The sequence below is a fragment of the Arvicanthis niloticus genome, chromosome X (assembly GCF_011762505.2).
Source record: "Arvicanthis niloticus isolate mArvNil1 chromosome X, mArvNil1.pat.X, whole genome shotgun sequence".
Classification (NCBI taxonomy): Eukaryota; Metazoa; Chordata; class Mammalia; order Rodentia; family Muridae; genus Arvicanthis; species Arvicanthis niloticus.
The window spans coordinates 16,036,758-16,058,043 of record NC_047679.1 but is presented as its reverse complement, the minus strand read 5'-3'; the positions used below and the strand labels follow the sequence as shown (position 1 = coordinate 16,058,043).

At 39.7% G+C, this 21,286-nt stretch overlaps 1 protein-coding gene across 1 annotated transcript in view; it reads right to left on the bottom strand.

The window, feature by feature from the left end:
• Positions 1-13,682: 13,682 nt before the first annotated feature.
• Positions 13,683-21,286, bottom strand: part of Fam120c (family with sequence similarity 120 member C) — a 117,040-nt gene continuing 109,436 nt past the window's right edge. Inside the window, exons 14-16 of the mRNA XM_034485235.2 lie at positions 20,587-20,725; positions 20,179-20,236; positions 13,683-18,356 (exon numbers count right to left, since the gene is read on the bottom strand). Coding sequence (XP_034341126.1) covers positions 18,102-18,356; positions 20,179-20,236; positions 20,587-20,725 — 452 coding nt within the window. The 3' untranslated portion in view covers positions 13,683-18,101. The remainder of the gene's footprint in view (positions 18,357-20,178; positions 20,237-20,586; positions 20,726-21,286) is intronic.

Below are 21,286 nucleotides of genomic sequence, written 5' to 3'. Positions count from 1 at the left end.
TCGCGAATGTTTAGATGGAATGTTCTGTAGATGTCTGTTATGTGCATTCATTTATGATGTCATTTAACTCCAGTGTTTCTCTAATTTTATGTCTGGATGGTGATGGAGGCATATTGAAATCACGCACAATCTGTTGAGATTAATCAGTGATTTAGTATCTAGTAATACTTGTTTTATAAAATTGAGTGTTCAGTGTATATATGTTTAGAATTGTAATAACCCACTGATTCTAATTAGTGCTTCCTATGTGTGCATGGTTGTAGAGCACCATTTACTGGAGCATGGGTGACCTATCATGATCCACACTGTGGAAGAAAACTGATTCTTCTTCCCCTGGCACCCACCAACTGCCAAAAGCACCCCACATTTTCTTAAAATTATCACTGACTTTGAATGATTCATCTCCTTTACCTTGTCTTCAAGCCCTGATATTCTGTCTTCCACATGTTCCAGTAAGGCCTTCCCCTGGGTTTTTAAATTTTTGATTTGATACTTTTTTCCATCTATAGATTGGTTTCTGTCTGTGTTTTCTTCAGTATTTCTCATTATTGAATACTATTTTTGTATCCTGAATTGACTTTCAAATTTCATGTGTTCTCCTGGAATTCATTCAAGAGATTATTGGTATGCTCTTTGAATTCATTCATGAGTTTATGCTTGACTTCTTTGAGAGTTCTCTGAATATAGTTGTAATAATTTTATTCTGAATTGTTTTCTTTGTAAGTCCCTCTCATTGGTGGCCATTACTATGGTACTGGTTTGTTTGGTTTTTTTTTGGTGTTTGTTTTGTTTAGGTGTTTTGTTGTTGTTTGTTTGTTTGTTTGGCACGAGCACTGGTTGGGGGAGGTTCAAGACAGGGTTTCTCTGTGTAGCCCTGACTGCCCTGGAACTTGCTCTGTAGACCACATTGGCCTCAAACTTAGAGATCCACTTGCTTCAGCCTCCTGAATGCTGGGATTAAAGGCATGTGCCACCACTGCCCAGCTGGTACTGAATTTTGAAGGAGACAAGTTATCTTGGCTTTTTCATGGAACTTGTGGTTTTGCACTGGGACAGGCTCATCCAGAATACATTTGTTGGTTAACTCTTTCTATTAAGAGCATTTTGATTGGTGTTTGGTGTTTCCCCAGTTTGGCTCTTGTTGGCTCTTGGTGATACTTGAACTTCAGCTGTGGAGTCACTTGTTGCCAATATCTGGATGGGATAGCTAAGATTATCCCCACATGGCTAGGGGTGGCATGACCTCTGACTATATACAGTGCAGTGAGAAAGAGGTGAAGTTGAGGCGTTGCTCAGCCTCTGAACTCATGAGCCAGGGTGCTTGTAAAGTGACAGGGGGTCCACTGATAACTGAAAGTCATATATATTCTGACTGCATAAACCTCTATGCACACAGAGCTGTAGTGTAGGCCAGGGACAGCAGTTGAGAGCTGTGCATTCTCAGGAACTTGGTCTCGCAGCAAATCAGAGTGTATGCTGGGACTGGGAGCACATGATCTTGGTTCTCATAAGCCAGACTGCATGCTGGAGGCAGGAGGGAGATGTGCAACCACACAGCAGGAGTACATTCTGGTATGTGTGAAATTAAGCTGTGGAAACTGGAGATTACTGATGTTAATTTATAGTTAGGGTGGCTGAGGTGCTCCAGCCTTGGTTAGGTAACAGCAGCGTGGTGGGTGGGGTTAATGCTTACTGGGGGCTTACTGACACCTGGGGAAATAGCCTGGGATGTACTGACCTCTGGGGCAACAGGAGGGGGCCAAACTCTCTGTGTTAAAGGAGCACTGACCTCTGGGGCAACAGGAGGGGGTCAAACTCTCTTCGTAAAAGGAGCACTGACCTCTGGGGCAATGGGTAGGGGTCAAAACCTCTACGGTGCAGACATGCTAGCCTCTGGGATGATAGGAGAGGCCCAAAGGCTCTGCTGCCTGTCTCTGCCTCCCAAGTGCTGGGATTAAAGGTGTGCGCCACCACCGCCTGGCTTTAATTTTAATCTTAAACTCATTTTATTCTCTCTGCTTTCTGGTACACTCTTCCCCTACATCTTCATATGGCTGCCAGCTTCACAGTTTAACTCAAATATTGCTTTTTTAGAGTCATGTCCTGGTCACCACAATTAGCCCCCTCACACTGCTCTAGGATGTACTATGGTTCATTATTACCCAGATTTATTTTCATCAAAGATAATCTCTCTGAGTTTACTTTAGGGAATTTAATATTACGACGGTTTCAGTGTGAAATGTTCCCTGAAGGCTTGTTTGCCAAGCGACGGGCTTGCAATTCATGAGAGTATTAACAAAATCCTGGATCATCACTCCACTGATTTATTATGTAGAACTTGAGGCTTTGTTGGATGGTCATGGATATTAAGAGACAGGATCTGGTAGGAAGTAAGTCATTGAATGTGTGCAAGGGTTCGTCATATTCCTGGCTCCTTCTTGCTCTCTTGCCTCCTTCCTGGCTATTATGACGTAAGCAGCTTTCTGTCACCACATGCCCTCCAGCATGATGTTCAACCTCACCAAAGACCTCAGCTGACCATGCAGTGAGGCCTGTGAAAGACAAATCTTTCTTTTAAGTTTTTTTTTTGTGTTGAATATTTTGTCATGGCAATGAAAGTCTAATACAAATATGAAACAGGGATAGAACTATTTTTGTCTGAGAGAATAGCTAGTTGTCTTAGCATCAGGATATCCCTCCCCAAATAATTATTTCAGTTAATATGTTTTTCTATAGTATTTAAGAAAAGATTGAAGGGGGCTGGAGAGATGGCTCAGTGGTTAAGAGCACTGGCTGTTCTTCCAGAGGTCCTGAGTTCAATTCCCAGTAACCGCATGGGGCTCCCAACCATCTGTAACGGGATCTGCTGCCCTCTTCTGGCATCCAGGTGTACATGCAGACAGAGCACTCATACATTAAATCTCAGAAAGACAGAAAAGAAAAAAGGAAGAAAGAAAAGATTGCGTAGAAGATGATGTGCTGCTACTAGTTTTATGTCAACTTGGCACAAGCCAGGGTCATTTTGGAAGAGGTACCTCAATTGAGAAAAGGCACCCACTAGATTGTGGGCAAGGCTGTGGTGCATTTTCTTGATTAATGACTGATATGAGAGGGCCCAGCCCACTACAGGTGGAGCCATATCCCATAGTGGTCCTCGGTGGCTCTAAGAAAGCTAGCCAAACATGTCATGAAGAACAAGTGAGTAGGCAACACTCTGCCATGGCCTCTGCACCAGCTCCTGCTCCAGGGTTCCTGCCCTGACTTCCCTAGATGATGGACTACAAACTAGAAGATGAAAACTACCCACATTTCTTCCCCAGGTTGTTTATGGTCATGACAAAGTGTTCAAAGTATTATGTGTTCCATTCTCTCAACACTAGCTGTATACCAAAATCACATTTAGGATTTTAAAGTTGTACTTTTAATTATGTGTATGGGGCCAATGACTGCAAGTGCCTACAGAGGTCAGAGGGGTTGGAGCTCTCTGGAGTTGGAGTTACAGTCATTATGAACTCCCTGACATACTTGTTGGGAATCAAACTCTGGTCCTCTGGAAGAGGACACACACACACACACACACACACACACACACACACACACGTTACTACTGAGCCATCACTTCATTGTCCCAGATATATTTTGGTGGCAGTGGTGCTAGGGAAGAAACTCAGGATCTCAAACATGCTAAGATGCTAAGTGCACATTACAACACTGGCATAACCTTCACCCACCACATGGAGATTAAAAAAATATCAGACATAGAGTATGTGTTAACTTCCTCTGAGTTCTTTAACAAAATATTATAAACTGGGGGCTGGAGAGATAGATCAGCAGTTAAGAGCACTGGCCATCCTTCCAGAGGACTCAGGTTCAATTCCTAGCAACCACATGAAGACTCACATGTATCAACAACTTCAATTCCAGGGTATCGACTCCCTCACACAGACATACACTCAGGCAAAATGCTAGTACACATAAAAACTTAATAAATAAAATCATTAAAATATTGTAAACTAGGTGGTTTAATACAACTGAAATTTATTGTCTCACAGTTCTTCAGCCAAGAAGCCTAGAATCAAATTGTTGACAGGGCTGCTTTCTTGTCTCTTATTTTAGTGGTTGTAATTCTTGACTTTTTTGCTAAGGCAGATTCTCCTGTAGCTCAGCCTGGTCTCAAACTCCGTGTGTAGGCAAGGATGACCTCCAATTTATAATTCTCCTAATTTTTCTTTCTTAGTGTTGGGAGTATAAGTGTGCACCACCACACCCAGTCTGGATGTGCTAGGGAAGAAACAACATTCTTCATGAATGCTAAGAAAGCGCTCTACCAAATGAGCTCTACCTCAGCCTGGACATTTCTCGCCTTTGTAGACGTATGACTGCTCCTGCAGTGCACTCTCTGTGTGTCTGAATTGCTTTCTGTTTCCTTTGCCATCCTTTGTTTTTGAGATGTGGTCTAAGCTGGCCTTGCCTCACCCTCATGAGTCATGGGAATTCAGGCATGTGCAACAGCTTTAATTTCATCTTGTCCAGTCATTGGATTGGGCCTACCCTGACACACTATGACCTTATTTTAATGTGGTAATATCTGCAATACACTTTCCAATAATGACACAAGTCTCATGAAATTTTGGGGGGGGGAGGAATGTTATTTAAAAACAGTATAGAACATTATGTTTTGCTGAGATAGGGTTTTAAGCACTGTATCTCAGAATGCCCTGAGCTAACTAGACTACCTTGTGGAAGCCCAGGTTAGAAACCTAGGCTGACCTTTAACTCATATTGATTTCTCTGACTCTCCTGAATGTTAATATTGCAAGCATGAGAGCATCGTATTTTAAAATTTGTATTTAAATCATGTCTAGAAGAGAGTCCCAGGTTTTTAATTTTCAGAAGCTTCACTGGGTCTGGAAGTATGTCTCAGTGGTAGAATGTTTGCCTAGCACACACAAGGCCTAGGGTCTATCCCTAGCTACAAAAATTATAAAAAAAAAATACTGACTCAATAAATCATACTAATATACACCTGGAAAAGTACACATGGGAGTATAACTAGAATATTTCTGAAACAATGAGTGTTAGAAAACTCATTCTGTTAGTGGCAGGTAAGATGGTTCAGTGGGTAAAGTCCCTTGTTACCAAATCTGATGACCTGAGTTACTCTGGCAAGTTGTTTTTCATAAACACACACACGTGAAAAAAATTAAAAAAGAAAACTTGTTCTGTCATATATTAAAATTACTACAGTTAGGAGCTGGAGAGATAGCTCAGCAGTTAAGAGCCCTGACTGCTCTTGTAGAGGTACTGAGTTCAATTCCCAGCAATCACATGGTGGCTCACAACCATCTGTAATGGGATCTGATACACACTTCTGGTATGTCTAAAGACAGCTACAGTGTATTCATATAGATGAAATAAATAAATAATTCTTTAAAATACTACAGTTAAAATTATTAAAACAATTTAGTATAAGAAAATAATTAGACCAATGGAATAAATAGGTTCCATAAGAAAACCAAAATACACAGGCAATTTAATTTATGATAAAGGTAACAACTGAAATGGGTGAGGAGAAGTGGGGTCTATACCACCAATAACACTTAGAAAACTGGTAGTAAGGAGAAAGAATCTTTAGCTCACTCCTTACTCCAAAGTATGATTCTAGGTGGATCAAAATTGCAAATAGAAAAAACCCAAAATATGATAATTATTGAAGAAAACAATAAGATACCCTACCTCTTTGTACTCTAGGAATGGGAAAGGCCCTTTTATATTTTTATAACAGAACCTCATACTCAGATCCCACAAAGAAAAATATAGATGAATTTGACTTCATAAAAGTTAAAATCTCTGTGAGGCAAAAATATCATAAAGCAAATTCAAAAGGAATAACAAAACTGGGAACACACGTTGACTACATATATGACAAGGGGTTTCAATTTATAAATTGGTATGGAAAAATGTAAAGTGCTTGGGGATTGAGAAGTGGCTCACTGGTTAAAACACTGGCTACTCTGCCAGAGGATCTGGCTTCAATTCCAAGTACCCATATGGCAGCTTCAGTTTCAGGAGCTCTGATGCCCTCTTTTGGCCATTTGGGTACCAGTCATTTGAGTGGTGCACAGATATACATGCAGAGAAAACACCCATACACATAAAATAAAACAAAGTATTAAAGAAGAAAAATTCAAAACCCAATAGTAAGTGAAAGAATTACTTTAGAGAAAAATAAACACATATCACCAGAGACTTGATATTCAAACCTATTCATATTAAAGGAATATAAATCCAAACAATAAAATGTTCACATATCAGATTGGGAAACATTTTAAAATCTGATTATGTGTATGGCTAGTGATAGTATAGGGAAATACACTTTCATGCACTGCTGGTGGGTGTTGTGAGATAATCCTTTGAGGTTACAGTTGAAACCATGTATTAAAATAGAATGTGTTTGTGCCCTCAGTAGATAGTCTCAGTTTTGGTGGTTCTTCTTCAGCAACCATTCCCCACTTTTTTCTTCCTAATACTTTCTTTGTAGTGCTAAAACTGAAGAAATAGTTCACATTTGCTCTGCTGTGTGTGATTTGTGTGCGACTCTGAAAACTTTTGCTTGGAAACTTTCATTTCTCAATGGGGCAGTGTTGAGGGATAGGACCTTGTAAGAGATACTTGGGTAGTGGGACTGTATCTTAGGGTTTTACTGCTGTGAACAGACACCATGACCAAGGCAACTCTTATAAGGACAACATTAAGTGGGGCTGGCTTACAGGTTCAGAAAGGTTCAGTCCATTATCATCAAGGTGGGAACATGACAGCACCCAGGCAGGCATGGTGCAGGAAGAGCTGAGAGTTCTACATCTTCATTTGAAGGCTGCTAGCAGAATACTGACTTCTAGGCAGCTAGGATGAGGGTATCAAAGCCGGTACCCACAGTGACACACCTACTCCAACAAGGCTACACCTCCTAGTAGTGACACTCCCTGAGCCAAACACATATAAACCATCACAAGGTGGAGCCCTCATGAATTGATTAATGCCCTTTTCCCAGAGTTGGTTAACTCTCTTGGCATATGTGAGTTCTCTTGACAGCTTATGTAGAAGGTCTAGTAAGACAGTGCAGCTACTTGTATGCCTTTGACCATCTATTCCAGGAAAGGCAATCCTTCTCATCCAAGCATGCAGCTTCAGGACTGATACAAATGAAGTAGTGCAGGAGGAAGGGGACACCTGCCTAGCCAGCTAGATCATCTAAAGCAACCCTGGTGATCATTGGGGTGACAGATGTCACAGGCAGATCACCCTCACATCCTTTGTGAACTTTCTTGAAGAACCTGATTAATTATTGAAAACGTGGATTGCTATAAATTAAGAACATCCCTCGTGGTGTTTTGTTTTTATTTTATTTGTTTGTTTGTTTGTTTTGAGACACGGTTTCTCTGTGTAACAGTCCTGACTGTCCTGGAACTCACTATGTAGACCAGGCTAGCCTTGAACTCACAGAAATCTGCCTGTTTGTGCTGGGATTAAAAGGATGTGCCACCACACACAGCAATCCCTCATATTCTGTCATTTTTCTTTCTGCCATGACTTGAACCAGTGTAAAGCCCTTGCTGTTGCCATGCCACTGACTACTCAGTTTCCAGACTAGAAAGCCCAAACAAACTACTCCTTTTAGTATTAAAGATAGAACCCAGGGTTCCATCATGCAGCTAAACCTCAACCCCTAAACCTCTTACTACTCATAAATCATCAAGTCTCAGACAATTTGTTATTGCAATAGAAAATAGGCTAAAATATTTTGCTAGAGAAGTGCATCTAAGACATATTAAGTATTAAGATATAATGATGAAGATGGGCCTGGAGTGGGTTACTATAATCCTATCATTTAGAAGGCACAGGAAAGTAAGTTGAAGGCCCACTTGGGATATATGCCAAATTCCAGGCCACCTGGAGATATATTGTAAGATCCTGACTCAAAAAGTCAAGGGTGGTGGATATAGGTCAGTGGTATAGCATTTTTCAATATGTACAAAACCTTGGTTGTCTCTCCAGCACTGAAAATAAAACATGATGATTAAAGTTTATTTTTAAACAGATAAATGTATGCAGACACATGCTTAAGTATTTTCTAGAATGGAACAATGATTAAGAATGCATCTGCCAGAGGAACAAGGAGTTGTGTGTGTGTGTGTGTGTGTGTGTGTGATTGTGTCTCCTAATGTCAGAAGTTACACTTGTAAAATATCACTAACATACATGACTTCTTTTTTTTTTGGTTTTTCGAGACAGAGTTTCTCTGTGTAGTTCTGGCTGTCCTGGAACTCAGTCTGTAGACCAGGCTGGCCTCGAACTCAGAAATCCGCCTGTCTCTGCCTCCCAAGTGCTGGGATTAAAGGCGTGCACCACCACCGCCCAGCCATACATGACTTCTTAAATATGAGCTGAACAAGGACAACAATAGACAATCAAAAGTAGACAGAAGAAAGCCCACAAGGCTTCAAAATCTTGCACAAAGAACTATAGGCAACTAAGGAACGCTGAAAGTGGGAGAAATTGTTTTCCTTAGAGACCAATAGTTATGATATTTTCAATCCAATACCAAATGGTCAGTCCTGAATACATATATACACACTAAGCAGAGTGTATTATATATTTAAGAATATATATGTACATAACAATAGTTAATGTAAAAAGAGGTTATGAATTAGAAAGAACAATGAGGGGTACATGGGAAAGTTTGGAGGAAAGGTTAGGGGGAATGGCATAATTATATTTAAAATCTCAAAAAATGAATGGGTGGTGGGGCCACATGGCTTTGGTGCTAGTATTAAAGGAGGCAGAGGCAGGCAGGGGGATCTCTGAATTTGAGTTTGCAACTAGCCTGGTCTACACTAAGAAATCCTGCCTTGAAAAACCAACACCCCCAAATAAAATAGTATATCATAGCAGGATACAGGTTGTATGAAGGTGTATATGGGGAAAACAAGGGGCTTTAACTGGGATTCAGGAGGGAGGAGAATTCAGAAGAGGGAGGAGGGATGCCTAACACTAAAGCTGTTTGAAATAGGGAATCCTACTATTTTATATTCAACTAAATATATGTATTTAGTGATATATATATATATATATATATATATATATATATATATATCTCACTTGGGATAATAATGCTTAAGAGCCACAGATTACCTAATCCAAACCCCAGTACTAGGCATGAAAAACTTCCTCTGTAGTTGTTGATGAAGTTTGTCCAGGAAACTCCCCAAACAATATAAGCTATTGCTGTTGCCTTTGATTACCTCCCAGAAGCTGAAGGTAAGTGCCTACTGCTGAAGACATGCACTGTGGACACTACTCAACTGGAGGGGAGCATGCCTAGTACTGTGAACCCAGTTAACTATCCCTGGTTAGTTAGGCCAAGGATCTTGGTGTGTACTTTTATTTTTCTAAGATTTATTTATTAATTTTATGTACATGAGTACTCTGTTTTCATGCACACCAAAAGATGGCAACAGATTCCATTACAGATGGTTGTGAGCTGCCATGTTGTTGCTGGGAATTGAACTCAAGACCTCTGAAAGAAAAGCCAGTGCTCTTACCTGCTGAGTCATCTCTCCAGCTCCCTACTACTGTTGTTTTAAATAAGTATATTTTACCACTCACCAAAGAGGCTTCTTTAATTTTGTTTTGTTTGAGATAGGATCTCATCATGTAGATGAGACTGGCCTCAAACTCACAGGGACCCACCTGCCTCTACCACCACTGACTGTGGGGGCCCAGCCCCATGTGATACATCTACAACAAAAGCCTTACATTTAGGGTTCAGAGAACACTGTAGAGAGGGGACAGAAAGATTGTAATCGCCAGAGACCAGGAAGTCTGCTGTGAGATGTATTTTCTAGATATGATAGTGAAACTACTTCCATGAAATCTCAGCAATATGACTACCTTAATGAGATTTGAACAATTATAGCATAAGTTGACATGCCAAGGGGGATAGGGGAATTTCGGGGGACCCCACCCCTAAATGAAAAGCTATGGACAACCAATAGGTGCTAAGAAAGAGAGAGTTAGTTTTTTTTCCAGGGTGGTTTCCCTAACTGGTTATCCAATACCAAGTGGTAAACCCTAGAAACACATATATACAAGCAACACTAAACAGAGTCAGCAGGTTCTATTTATGTATTTATTCATACACACACACACACACACACACACACACACACACACACACATATATATATATATAATATATATATATATATATATATATATATATATATATATATTAAAGAAAAAGAGGGGCCATGGGTTTTAGAGGGAGCAGGGCAGTGGGGCATGAGAAGGGTTGGAGGGAAAATTATATACTTATATTTTGATTAAAAAGAAATAAAAAGAATGGCTCTATTTATAGAGAGGGGTCAGGATATATACAGTGCTACAAGTTTTTCAGTCTTCTCTTTGTACACGTCTATTCTGTTTGAATTGTTTTGCCTTGGGCAATTTCCTTTTCTCATTTGTTTTTAAAGGAAGTATAATTTGGGGGTATCTGAATAAGGTGTAAGACAATTTAAAATTCTTTCTGTTCTAAAAACATTTTCTATATTAAAAACATGACTAATAAATGTCATAAATCATGAAAAGATAGTGCAGTAAAGGCTTATGAGGTTTTCTAATGTACAGTCAGAGTTAAGGGCCACTGTCAGAGTGTGTGCTGTAAACTAGTGAGGATTTACAACTCTGAAGATTAATATTCAGCTGTTGTACTGATAATTTAATGTGCTTATAAATCACTCAGGGATCCTGATAAAAAACAGATTCTGATAGAGTACATCTGAGGAATGGCCCAAACAGTCTGCAGTTATAATAGATTCTGAGGTGATATTCCTGAGTCACTAACTATAGAATTATAGTGTGACATGTGGGGAGTGTGTCTTCTCTCACTGAGTCCAGACCAGGCACTCCTCTGCTGTATATGTGTCAGGGGCCTCAGACCAGCTAGTGTATGCTCCCTGGTTGGTGACTCAGACTGATGATTAAGTCACTTCTATCTCTGAGATAGGAGGGAGCAGGTGCCCAGTGGAATAATCTGGATTTAATTTCAATGGGAGGAAAGAATAACCGAGTAAGCAGACATATATTAGTCAAATATACTAAGTACCTTTGGGCAGATAATTCCTATTATCTTATAATGGTAACGATTAGACCACAACTCCATTCAGAAATATTAAGTCAAAACAGAGTTAGATTTACAAGCCTGCTTTTATGACTTGTTAGCTGAGTCTGAAGTAGGGTATAATTGAACGTTTTTGCTCATGCGTAAAGGAGGGATGGACTTACTTTGTAGGGTTGTTTGAAGATTAGAGATAATTTTCAGGGGCCCAGCCCTATGCTCAGTACATAACAACTCCTAAATAAATAGGAACTTTTTGAAGCCGAATGACAAAGATTTCTTACTGTGAAATTCTGAGTCTCAACTCCCCAAAATAAAAGACTAGGAAAAGATAGCTGTAGTTGTTAGAGTGAACCTACACAAAACAAAGTATTATAAACAGTAACTTTGATTTAAAGATAAGGTGTTCACAAGCTTTAGCAGGCTTCTAACCCTCCCCCTTAGGTCCAGCTATATTCTTTTTAGACTTTGTACATACAAGGCACAGAGTGGTTAGGGAGAATAACCCTACATCATTCAGCATTAGTAATAAGGATGTTCTAGATAGAGTCTTAGCTTCAGGATCTAAGACCTCTCTATTGCTCAAAGATGACATAGTGCTCCCTACCCCCACCAATCCCAATTTTAAAAATGATTAATTTTTTTTATGTATTTGAGTATTTTGCCTGTACACATTCCTGGCTCCCACAGAGGTCACAAGGTGGCACTAGATCCCTGAAACTTTAGTTATGATTATGAGCAGTGCCATGTGGGTGCTGGGAACCAAACCTGTGTCCTCTGCAAGAGCAGTAAGGGCTCTTAACTGCTGACCCATCAATCCAGTGCTCCAAAGCTTAATTGTTTTTTTAAGAATTCATTTAAAATTATGTGTGTGCGTGTATCTGGGTATGTGCAAGTGAGTGTGGATTCCTGCAGAGGCTGGGACAAGTATGGTAGCCAACAGAGCTGGATTTACAGGCAGGTGCCAGCCACTGTCCTGGGTACTGGAAAGCAAATCCTGGGTCCTCTGAAATAGCAGCAAGTGCTCTGAACTGCTGAGTCATCTCTCTCCACCCTCAAAAAGACAATTTAGTTCATTTTTTTTTATATGTATGGGTGTTTTGAGTACAATAAAGACAGCGAGAGTCACTCTCAGATAAGACAAGCTGCAAAGAAGACTGAGACCATACTAGCTGCCTGGAAGAAGCAGAGACCAGCTGAGCTGCCTGGAAGGGGTTTAGACCAGAGTCACTTTGAAAGGTCACTCCTTCAGGTTGTGCACTGAGCTCCAGGTTCCCAGCTTTTGTGAGCTGTCACCCATGCTGAAATGAGCTTTGGTGATGCCACTGTCTTTGAGTCATTTCTGTTCCTGTAAGTAACCAGTCACTTATATTCCTGTAAGTAACCCAAATAAAACTCATTGGTTTGGTTCATTGAGTTGGACTTTGGTGATATCCATACAGTGGTTTGTTGTGAACTCCCTATCTGGGGTAAAGTATGTGTTGTGTCTTCCCAGGAAAATTCTTGTGATACAACAGGTAGGTATCAGCAACTTAATTGATGGTGAGTAAACTTTATTCTCACCAGACTGGAATAGGGAAGAAAGGAAAGAAGGCTAGAAAACTTGTCAAGGCTCAGCCAGATAATGAAGAGCCATGGAAGTTTTTGTGCAGTGTGTTAGATGGATTTTTTTGTTTTTATTATTTTTTTAAGATTTGTTTATTTTACTCTGTGTATTTTGCCTGTTTGTATATCTGTACACCACATGTATGCTTCTTGGTACCTTTGGAGGTCAGAAGAAGGACTCTGATCCCCTGGTACTGGAGTCACAGATGGTTATGAACCAACATGTGAGTGCTGAGAACCCAACCCAGGTCCTCTGTAAGAGCAACAAGTGCTTTTATTCACTGAAGCACCTCTCCAGTCCCAGGATATACTAATCTGGAATATTCCTTAGTGTGGTAGATTAAAGCAATGGTCCTCAACTTTCTACTGCCAATAGAGCTCTTTACAAACTTAAAAAATATATAGGTCCTTTAAAGCAGAAAAAGGTACATTTGCTAAGACACAAAATATTGCTTACAATTATCTTATTAGGAGGAAGAATGAGGAGCAGCTGCAACCGTGTGGATGATGTGTGATGAAGGTTGGACTAAGTCACAGGACAAGAATGATGAGTGATCTAGCTGAGAGTTACCAATAGATTCTGTCACAAATTAAAATTGAGAAATAAGGGAAAGACATGAGTCTAGGTTAACATCCCACAGTCTAGTTTGGAGATAAACAGACTTCAGAAGGAAGAATGGATTCAGTTTGGAAAATGCTGAGTCAAAGGTGCTTTTGAGACATCAAAATAAATAAGTTAGCCAGGAAGCCTACTATGCTCTTCACATACAGGGTCTCTTGCCCTGACACTCTACAGATTCTTAAATCTCTGTGTAATGCTTCTACATTGAGAAAACAATATTCTCCATTGGCAGAAAGAAACCAGAGATGGGAGAAGAAATCAAACTTCACACACTCAAAATCATTTTGTGTTTTTTAAACTAAAAGAATAGACTTTTATTAAGCGCTGTAAGTTTCTTTCCATCGGCATTAACAGAACAACAGATCAAATTCCATCACAGAACTCCAGAGCCATTCTCATTCCTTTCTGAGCCATTTCCATTAAGTCCTGCAGTTTCCCCCAAGAAGCGTCCACTCAAACTTACATTAATAAACTATGGAGCTTTTGTGGTGAGGTGGGCCCAAAGGCAGGGAACTTGGAATCTGGGAGTGGCAAAGAGAAATACGTATTATCCATCCACTAAACACACTGTCAAGAGCACAGAAAAAAAACAACAACAAAAGAATTTCTTACTTTTGTCAATAACATCATTTATCAGGGAGCACTAAAAAATCACTGACTCTTTGCAGTTAAAGTTTTTTTTTTGTTGTTTTTTTTTTGTTTTTTTGCTTTTTTTTTTTTTTAAATCTAGTACGTTAGTCTAAAAATAGAATAAAATAAAAGGCAGAAGGAAAATCCCTTCTGGGAAGTAATTAAAATGAATTCATCAGATCTGGCAGGGTTATGAGAGATTAATAAAATCTGAAATATTTAACTTGCTTCATTTACATGAAAATTCACTAGCCATTATTTACTACCAACACGGACAAAAAGTCATCTATAAAAGTACAGGGACAATGTCAAAAGCTGAAATGGGCACCCCAGCATAGGGGATGTTTTCGTTTGCTTTTAACTTAGAAAAGATGATTTTTGTAAAAAGTGACATTTTCTTAGCACATCAAAATCTCCTCAGACAATATTGAAGATAATCAGCAATAAAAGGGGAATAGGCGCACTGAGCTATCTGTACCAGCAGACTACATTGATACGAAAAGAGAACATTAAAAAAGAAGAAGCTGGAGAGATGGGAAGGATAAAACTGAGGGGACACACAATGGAAGAGTGAAAACTTATCCCCCCAAACCCCGAGAGTATTTAGGAAGTATGCATCTGAAAGTGAAGAAGAATGATTAAACCTTTAGTAGAATTAGACTAACTACTTTAAACTGTGGTCTAAACTTGTACTGTCATTTCAACGGGTGGGGGTGGTTAGAGGCTCAAAGGGTGGCACTGTATACCCACAGGGGCCTTCTAAGGTTTCAAAGGACTGAATCATACCCAAAGGGCTACTCTTATTCTTTCTATCCTACACAAGCATTTTTGCATCTCCTCCCCGTAATACTTGTTTGTTTTTTTTTTCTCCCAGTAATGAAAGTATTAGGGTAATTGGCCAACAATGTCAGAAAATCCAGATGGAGACAAAAATCAAATGTCCCTAGTCAAAGAATGTGCCATTTTGCGGGGCTTCAATATGCCTGAAGTCCTACCTATGTACAGTGAAAATGATTAAAACAAATAGAAGTCTGTCAGGACTGGACACTTAAAAAGGTAGGAGTTACAGGCTAACCCAAAGACACACAGGCAGAAGAACTGCAAGACCTTAGCAATCAGTAGCTGCACAAAACCAGTTTAGGGTTCTGTTTTTGTTTTTGCTGTGTCCCTACAAGGTAAAGCAGTCATTTCTGGGGATTCCAGGATGACTTTGTCCAAGAGCAGCCAGTGAGAATCAGAAGTGGAACCTCAAGTAGGTACAGCAAAGGCCCCCAATTTGTCTTCCAATTAGAAAAAGTTCATTTCTCAGTAGCAAACGTGGCTTTGAAATTGTGTGTTTTGGTAGGTACACTGAAATATAGGAACATAATCCTTTGTAGTTCTTTCTTGTAACTTCCCAAACCCCAAAAGCTCAATCAAAACAAAATTCAAAGTTGTAAGTAAGCCACCTGTTTCATCTTGGGCCAGGCTAGGGAGAAGCAGAGGTTTGTGGAAGGGAGCAAAGCAAGTCTTTTGGCAAACTGGAATCGTTTCTGTCAAAGCAGCAATTTTACCTCTCACAGTGAATGGCTACAAAATAAATCTTCCTGTTGTGAGAAGGATGAAAGAGTTAACAATACTGTCTTCTGACTGTGTCAGATAGACTCACAATGCACAGAAACAGCAACTGAAGATACTCTAACATTTAACTCCAAGTACTTCCTATTCAATATTTGTCCATGTATCTAACCATTCATTCACTCAGTGTGATTCTGGTTACTTTTAGAGCTCCAAAGGATTCATCCTTCTGTGGCTCAGAAGGTGATTCTAAACCATCTATATTTTCTATGAATTCCTTCCCTTACTGGATATAAAAGTCCTAACCTTCAAGGTATTGCAAAAGGATGAGTAGGTTCAAAATCAGAAAGGGAACCAAATCAGGGGAGCTCATTTCAAAGAGGAAGTATTGTAGACTTTTTCTTTATTATTCTTATATATACTCTTGCCACCTTTATTAGCTTTATTTAAGAAATGTCTGGGCAAGGGGCAAGGCATACCAGGGATCCTGTCCCCTGAAAATTGTGAGTTCTCTTAAACTGGGTTAGACTTGGGTTAAACAGCCCAAGGCATTTTAGTTTCTTGAGACGAATGGGCAGACAGCAAACATAGCCTTCTGGTTGTCTGGAAAAAAATCACCAAGAATCTATTGTAAGTTAAGATGCATGGTATTTCCCCCCAAAATAGAGGACCCTGCTAGGAGTCTAGTCAGTTATATTCTTGTAGAAATGGTATTTCTTGGGCAAGAATATCAAAGTCCAAAAGGAGATGTGTATGGCTAGAAGCCTCAATTCCTGAACGAAGATATACTACTAGTTTGTTACAAGCCTTGTTTCCATCCCTTGTATTTTGGCTGTCCAAAATGACGGAAACTGGAAATCAAGGTTTTTGTAAGATTATCTCCAGCAAGGAGGAAGAACCTTTTAATCCTGGGCAGATCTTGGCCCCACAGGGACTGAGAATCTTTTATAGAATGCCTCTCAAATCCCTGGCCAAGTTCTCTGACATCTTCCTTGCAAAGCAAATGAAAAGATCCTGTAGTCAAAATGTCAATGAATAAATGAAACAATCTAAGCATGTAAAATCAAATTGTCAAATTTCCTCACATCTCCCCACCCCATCATTCCAATGCTAGTTTTCCCTCCTTGGATTCATGTCAGTTAGTTCTTGCCGGAAGCCAATTTGATCCTGGAGTTCCAAAAGACATTTCTTCCAAATTGGCTGAAAGCCTTTTCAAATGGAAATTACCTCCTATCCCTTTTCTATCTCCAGACCTTCATAAGAAATGTGCAACTTTTCCCAATCCCATCTCAACCTCCTGTTTTCACCATATGGGATGTGAGGGCTCTGTTCAAAGTGAAATATTTGTTGTTCTGAACAGGCAATCTCTGGAAAGTACTTTGTGTCTGATTTAGAGTAGCCCATCTTTTCATAATTGTGATGGGCTGTGACTTAGTAAGGATTTCAGATTTAAAGTATGGTCTTTTGAAACCCACCATTCCATAGCAGTGGAAGCATTTCTGGGAAATTCAGTAAATCTGGAACTTTACCATGTATGTATGTGTATATATATCTGTATACACACATTTATATATATAAAATATGTATAGATAAATAGATCTGTCTCTTATATAAAGGGTATGTGTATGCATATAGATACACATGTTCATATATACACCCACACACACACCTATACACATGTACACACACATAAAGTCTTTGAGTCCCTTTTGTACTCAGTTCATAACATTGATTCCCACCCTTTTAGAGTGTGGGCAGCAGAGAGTGAACTGCACCATAGCTTCTATTTTATAAACAATGCACTGGTTGGAAGGCAGGAAAAATCTGCCCAGTACTTTTCGGACTCACTTGAATCTCCCAGTACAAAGGCCATTGTAGTTTTTTTTAAGTGTATAAAATAAAAAATAAAATAACCCAAACCAACACTGTCTACTTCCCTGAAAACATCTACCTATCTGATTGTCAGGCCAGAGCTAGAGGTGGTATACAAAATCCTGGGGCAGGTGAGTTAGGGGAGAGAACAAGGAGGATATTGATTAGATATGAAGGTTCCATTACCTCAAAGACAAAAAAAAAAAAAAAAAAAAAAAAAAAACCAGGAACCCATAGGCAGCTTATCTTTCAACCCCATATTGTTAATATAAGTTTATAGATGAGCTATTCCATTAAATACTCAGAAAACCACAGCCAGAACTTTTCCATAGGGCTTATATGTGATAATATCTGCTTTCTGACAGTTACTGCCTCACTAGACTTCCAGAAGGTACAAAGAAAATATTGGTGCTGTATATTTGAGATTTAGAGCTTAGTCATCATTAACCAGAAACCTCCCAGGTTCTAAGTCTGGAGCCAAAGAAAATAGGGATGGAAAGGTAGATACAATACATAAATATCTCCTGAAAATCCAGGATAAATATAGGGTAAAGATTTCTATCCTCCTCTAACTTGGGCCTAGAATCAGAAAAGTATCGTTTTCTCCTCCCCCTGATAAGTGCAACCATCTTCAGCGTATCATTCCTCTTTCTGTTGGGCCACAGCTTCTAGCTCTTGCTCTTGCACATGGTTCTTCTCTCCATTCTTCACGGGGAGGCAGTGGTCATCGCTATTATTACACACATTACTGTCTCTGGATAAGGCGCACTGGGATGGAGCTGGAAGGGGATCACTCTTCTCCTCCACAATCAATGTGCCATTGTTTCCATTCACCTGTGAGCGGGCCCGACTCTGATGAAGCTCCACGGATTTGGAAATTACATCCGAAGAGCTCTGTCAAAAACAAGAGATATGTGGTAGAAATGCTAACCGCAAACTGGCTGGGCTTCTCCAAGCATGTTCACAAAGTAGCCTGAGAAAGTCTTCAGAAATAGCAGGCCTTCTGATAATGTCCTAAGAACTGCAATCCATCAGCAATGATGATACACAACTCACATAGCTTTAAAACATATTGTTGTTTTGTTTTGAGACAAGGGATCCCTGGCTGTCCTAGAACTCATTCTGTAGACCAGGCTGGCCTCAAACTCACAGAAATGTGCCTGCTTCTGTCTCCTAAGTGTTGGGATTAAAGGTGTAGCCCACCAAAGCCAGGCAATTTGATGAAATTTTTATAACATTTAAGTAAAAATTAAACTCCTTTCATCAATCAACAACAGCAAGAAATAGCAAATGTTCAAATGCCTCTTCTGGCCTTGTTATTCGGTGACTCGTTGAAAGAACTTGGATCTAAGCAACATGAGACAATTACATTAGTTAAGAGCATGTCTTTGGAGTTAAAGTTCTATTTTAAATGTTATCTGTAGTTATTCACTTAAGTGTAGCCCCTCTGTTCCTGTTAACATGCAAACACATCTAATGGCTGTGAGTAGCAGCTATTCCAATGTATCAAGCTTTCACCTTTTTAGTTATGATAGTGAAATTTTCTCTCCACTCTCACATCAATAAAAATGATGATTAAAAATAACACCAAAAGAACAATAGTTAGACTTGCTTATCATTTTTATTTCAAGAGAGGGTATCACTATGTATCTCTGATTGTCCTAGAAGTCATTATATACAGCAGGCTTGCCCTGAACTCACAAAGATCTACTGGCCTCTGCCTCCTGAGTGCTGGGATTAAAGGTATGCACCACTATTCCTGGCTAATAGTTGGACTTATTTTTGATAGAGTGAAGCATGAATGTACATAGAAAAGTATATTTTGGATTGATATCTGATGACAGCTTGGCATAGCGGCACACACCTTTAATACCAGCAGGTGGGAGGCAGAGGCTGGTGGATCTCTGTGAGGCAAGCCTTGTCTACATAAGATAGTTCTAGGCCAGCTAGGGTTCTATAGTGAGATCCTGTCTCAAAGAAAAAAAGAGAAAGGGAGAAAAGAGGAAAGAAGAAGAGAGGAGAAGAGAGGAGGTGGAAAGTGCAATTAATCAAAAAGTGCAAAAGGCAACTAATACCTACTTCTGGACTCCACATACGTATGTATTCACACTTGCACATATGTGCACATACACACAAGTAGGTGAAAACTGGTGGTGTAGCTCAGTGATAAAGCATTTGCCTAGCATGTGCAAAGCCCTGGGTTTAAGCTCTATAGAAACACACACACACACACACACACACACACACACACACACACACAGAGAGAGAGAGAGAGAGAGAGAGAGAGAGAGAGAGAGAGAGAGAGAGAGAGAGAGAGAATAGAAATACTTCCATTTCCCATGAGGCAAATTAAGTTTTCTAAGCATCTCTGCAGATGCTTAGACAATTTGCTGTCTGTGTCACTCTGTTCCCTTCTGGCTGCATACAGTACAACTATACTAGGCACACTGTAACTGGTATAATATCTTCAGGACATTGTACCTGGTTTCTATTGTGTGACCTTTCATTCAGAAAAAAAAAAAAACCAGCTTCAGGGAGACAAATGCTTACTGACCACCAAACCAGAGAAGTGGGCACTGAAATCAAATGGCTAGAAAAGGCATGAAAATGGTCCCCAGGCAGCTCATCTTTCTATGCTTGCCATAATCTCTTGTAATTTAGCCAGAAGGGGCAAAAGATGTCAAAGCAGTAGGATAATCTCAAGAAATATACTTACATGTTTATTTCCTTTTTTGTGACCTTTGGATCCTCTACCAGCCTGTTCTTTTCCATGTCTTTAGCAAGAGGGAGAAAAGTGACCATGAGAACACATGAAGCCCAAATTCCGTTTTCACTTGGTTTTACTGCTCATTCTGTCTTGTTAATTTAGATGACTCTCTTTAGTATTACCACTGCAAACACCTACTTCTACCATTTTTATGTTGTACCAAATTATTCTCTGTTCCTTGTCCTTGGCACAAAAACTCTTTTTTATCAAGCATTTGTTACATATTTGATAAGCTACAGTTAAAGCTTATTTCAGGTATGAAAGTTGATTAACACATCTTACCTTAATAGAAGGATTCAATAGCTGGGTATTTTCCTAAAGGAACACTAGCTCAGACCAACCCATTCAAGTACATACCCCTTTCCTGGCCCACCGACAGAAACCACTTGCATGCCAAAGGATCCTCGACTTCTGGAAGATCTGCTGCCAGCCCACTGGCCCACCACCATGCCAGCAATTTCCAGTTTTCCTCCTTGGGGTGGGATTGGATGGAGACCTGGTCATTGAAGAATAGCAGCAGTGGACAGCAAGTGCAAGATAGAGCAAGAGGTGAAATGAACGAAAGATACTACGCACTCTACCTATTCTTATCCCACTTTCTCTGTGATAAGACTGTGATAATATCAAAGGAAATTATTGCAGGGAAGAGGATTGAAGATCTCTCTTTAGATCCACTTTAATACCTGGAGTGGAAGTGAATGATTTTTTTTTTTACCTATATAGTGAGCCACATAATAGGAATTTGTGTAGAAACATTTTTTCTAGCACCAAATATATTTTTCCTTTCTTAAAGAATTCAAAATTTTCATCCATGCATTTGTGTTTTGATCAAATCCACACATTCCTCTCCACTCCAAATCCTCACTCATCCTTCTCATCACGTTGCCCTCCCAGCTCCAGCTCCACCTTCTATAACACAGAGACAATCAGAGATCAGTTAAGTCAGCTTAAAGGGATGGAATGATTGGCTCATTGGTTTATAAGACTCGACTATACAGGGGCTAACTCTCATACTTGAACTAAATATAACTGCTACGTTTTGCGACTCTAAAAGACT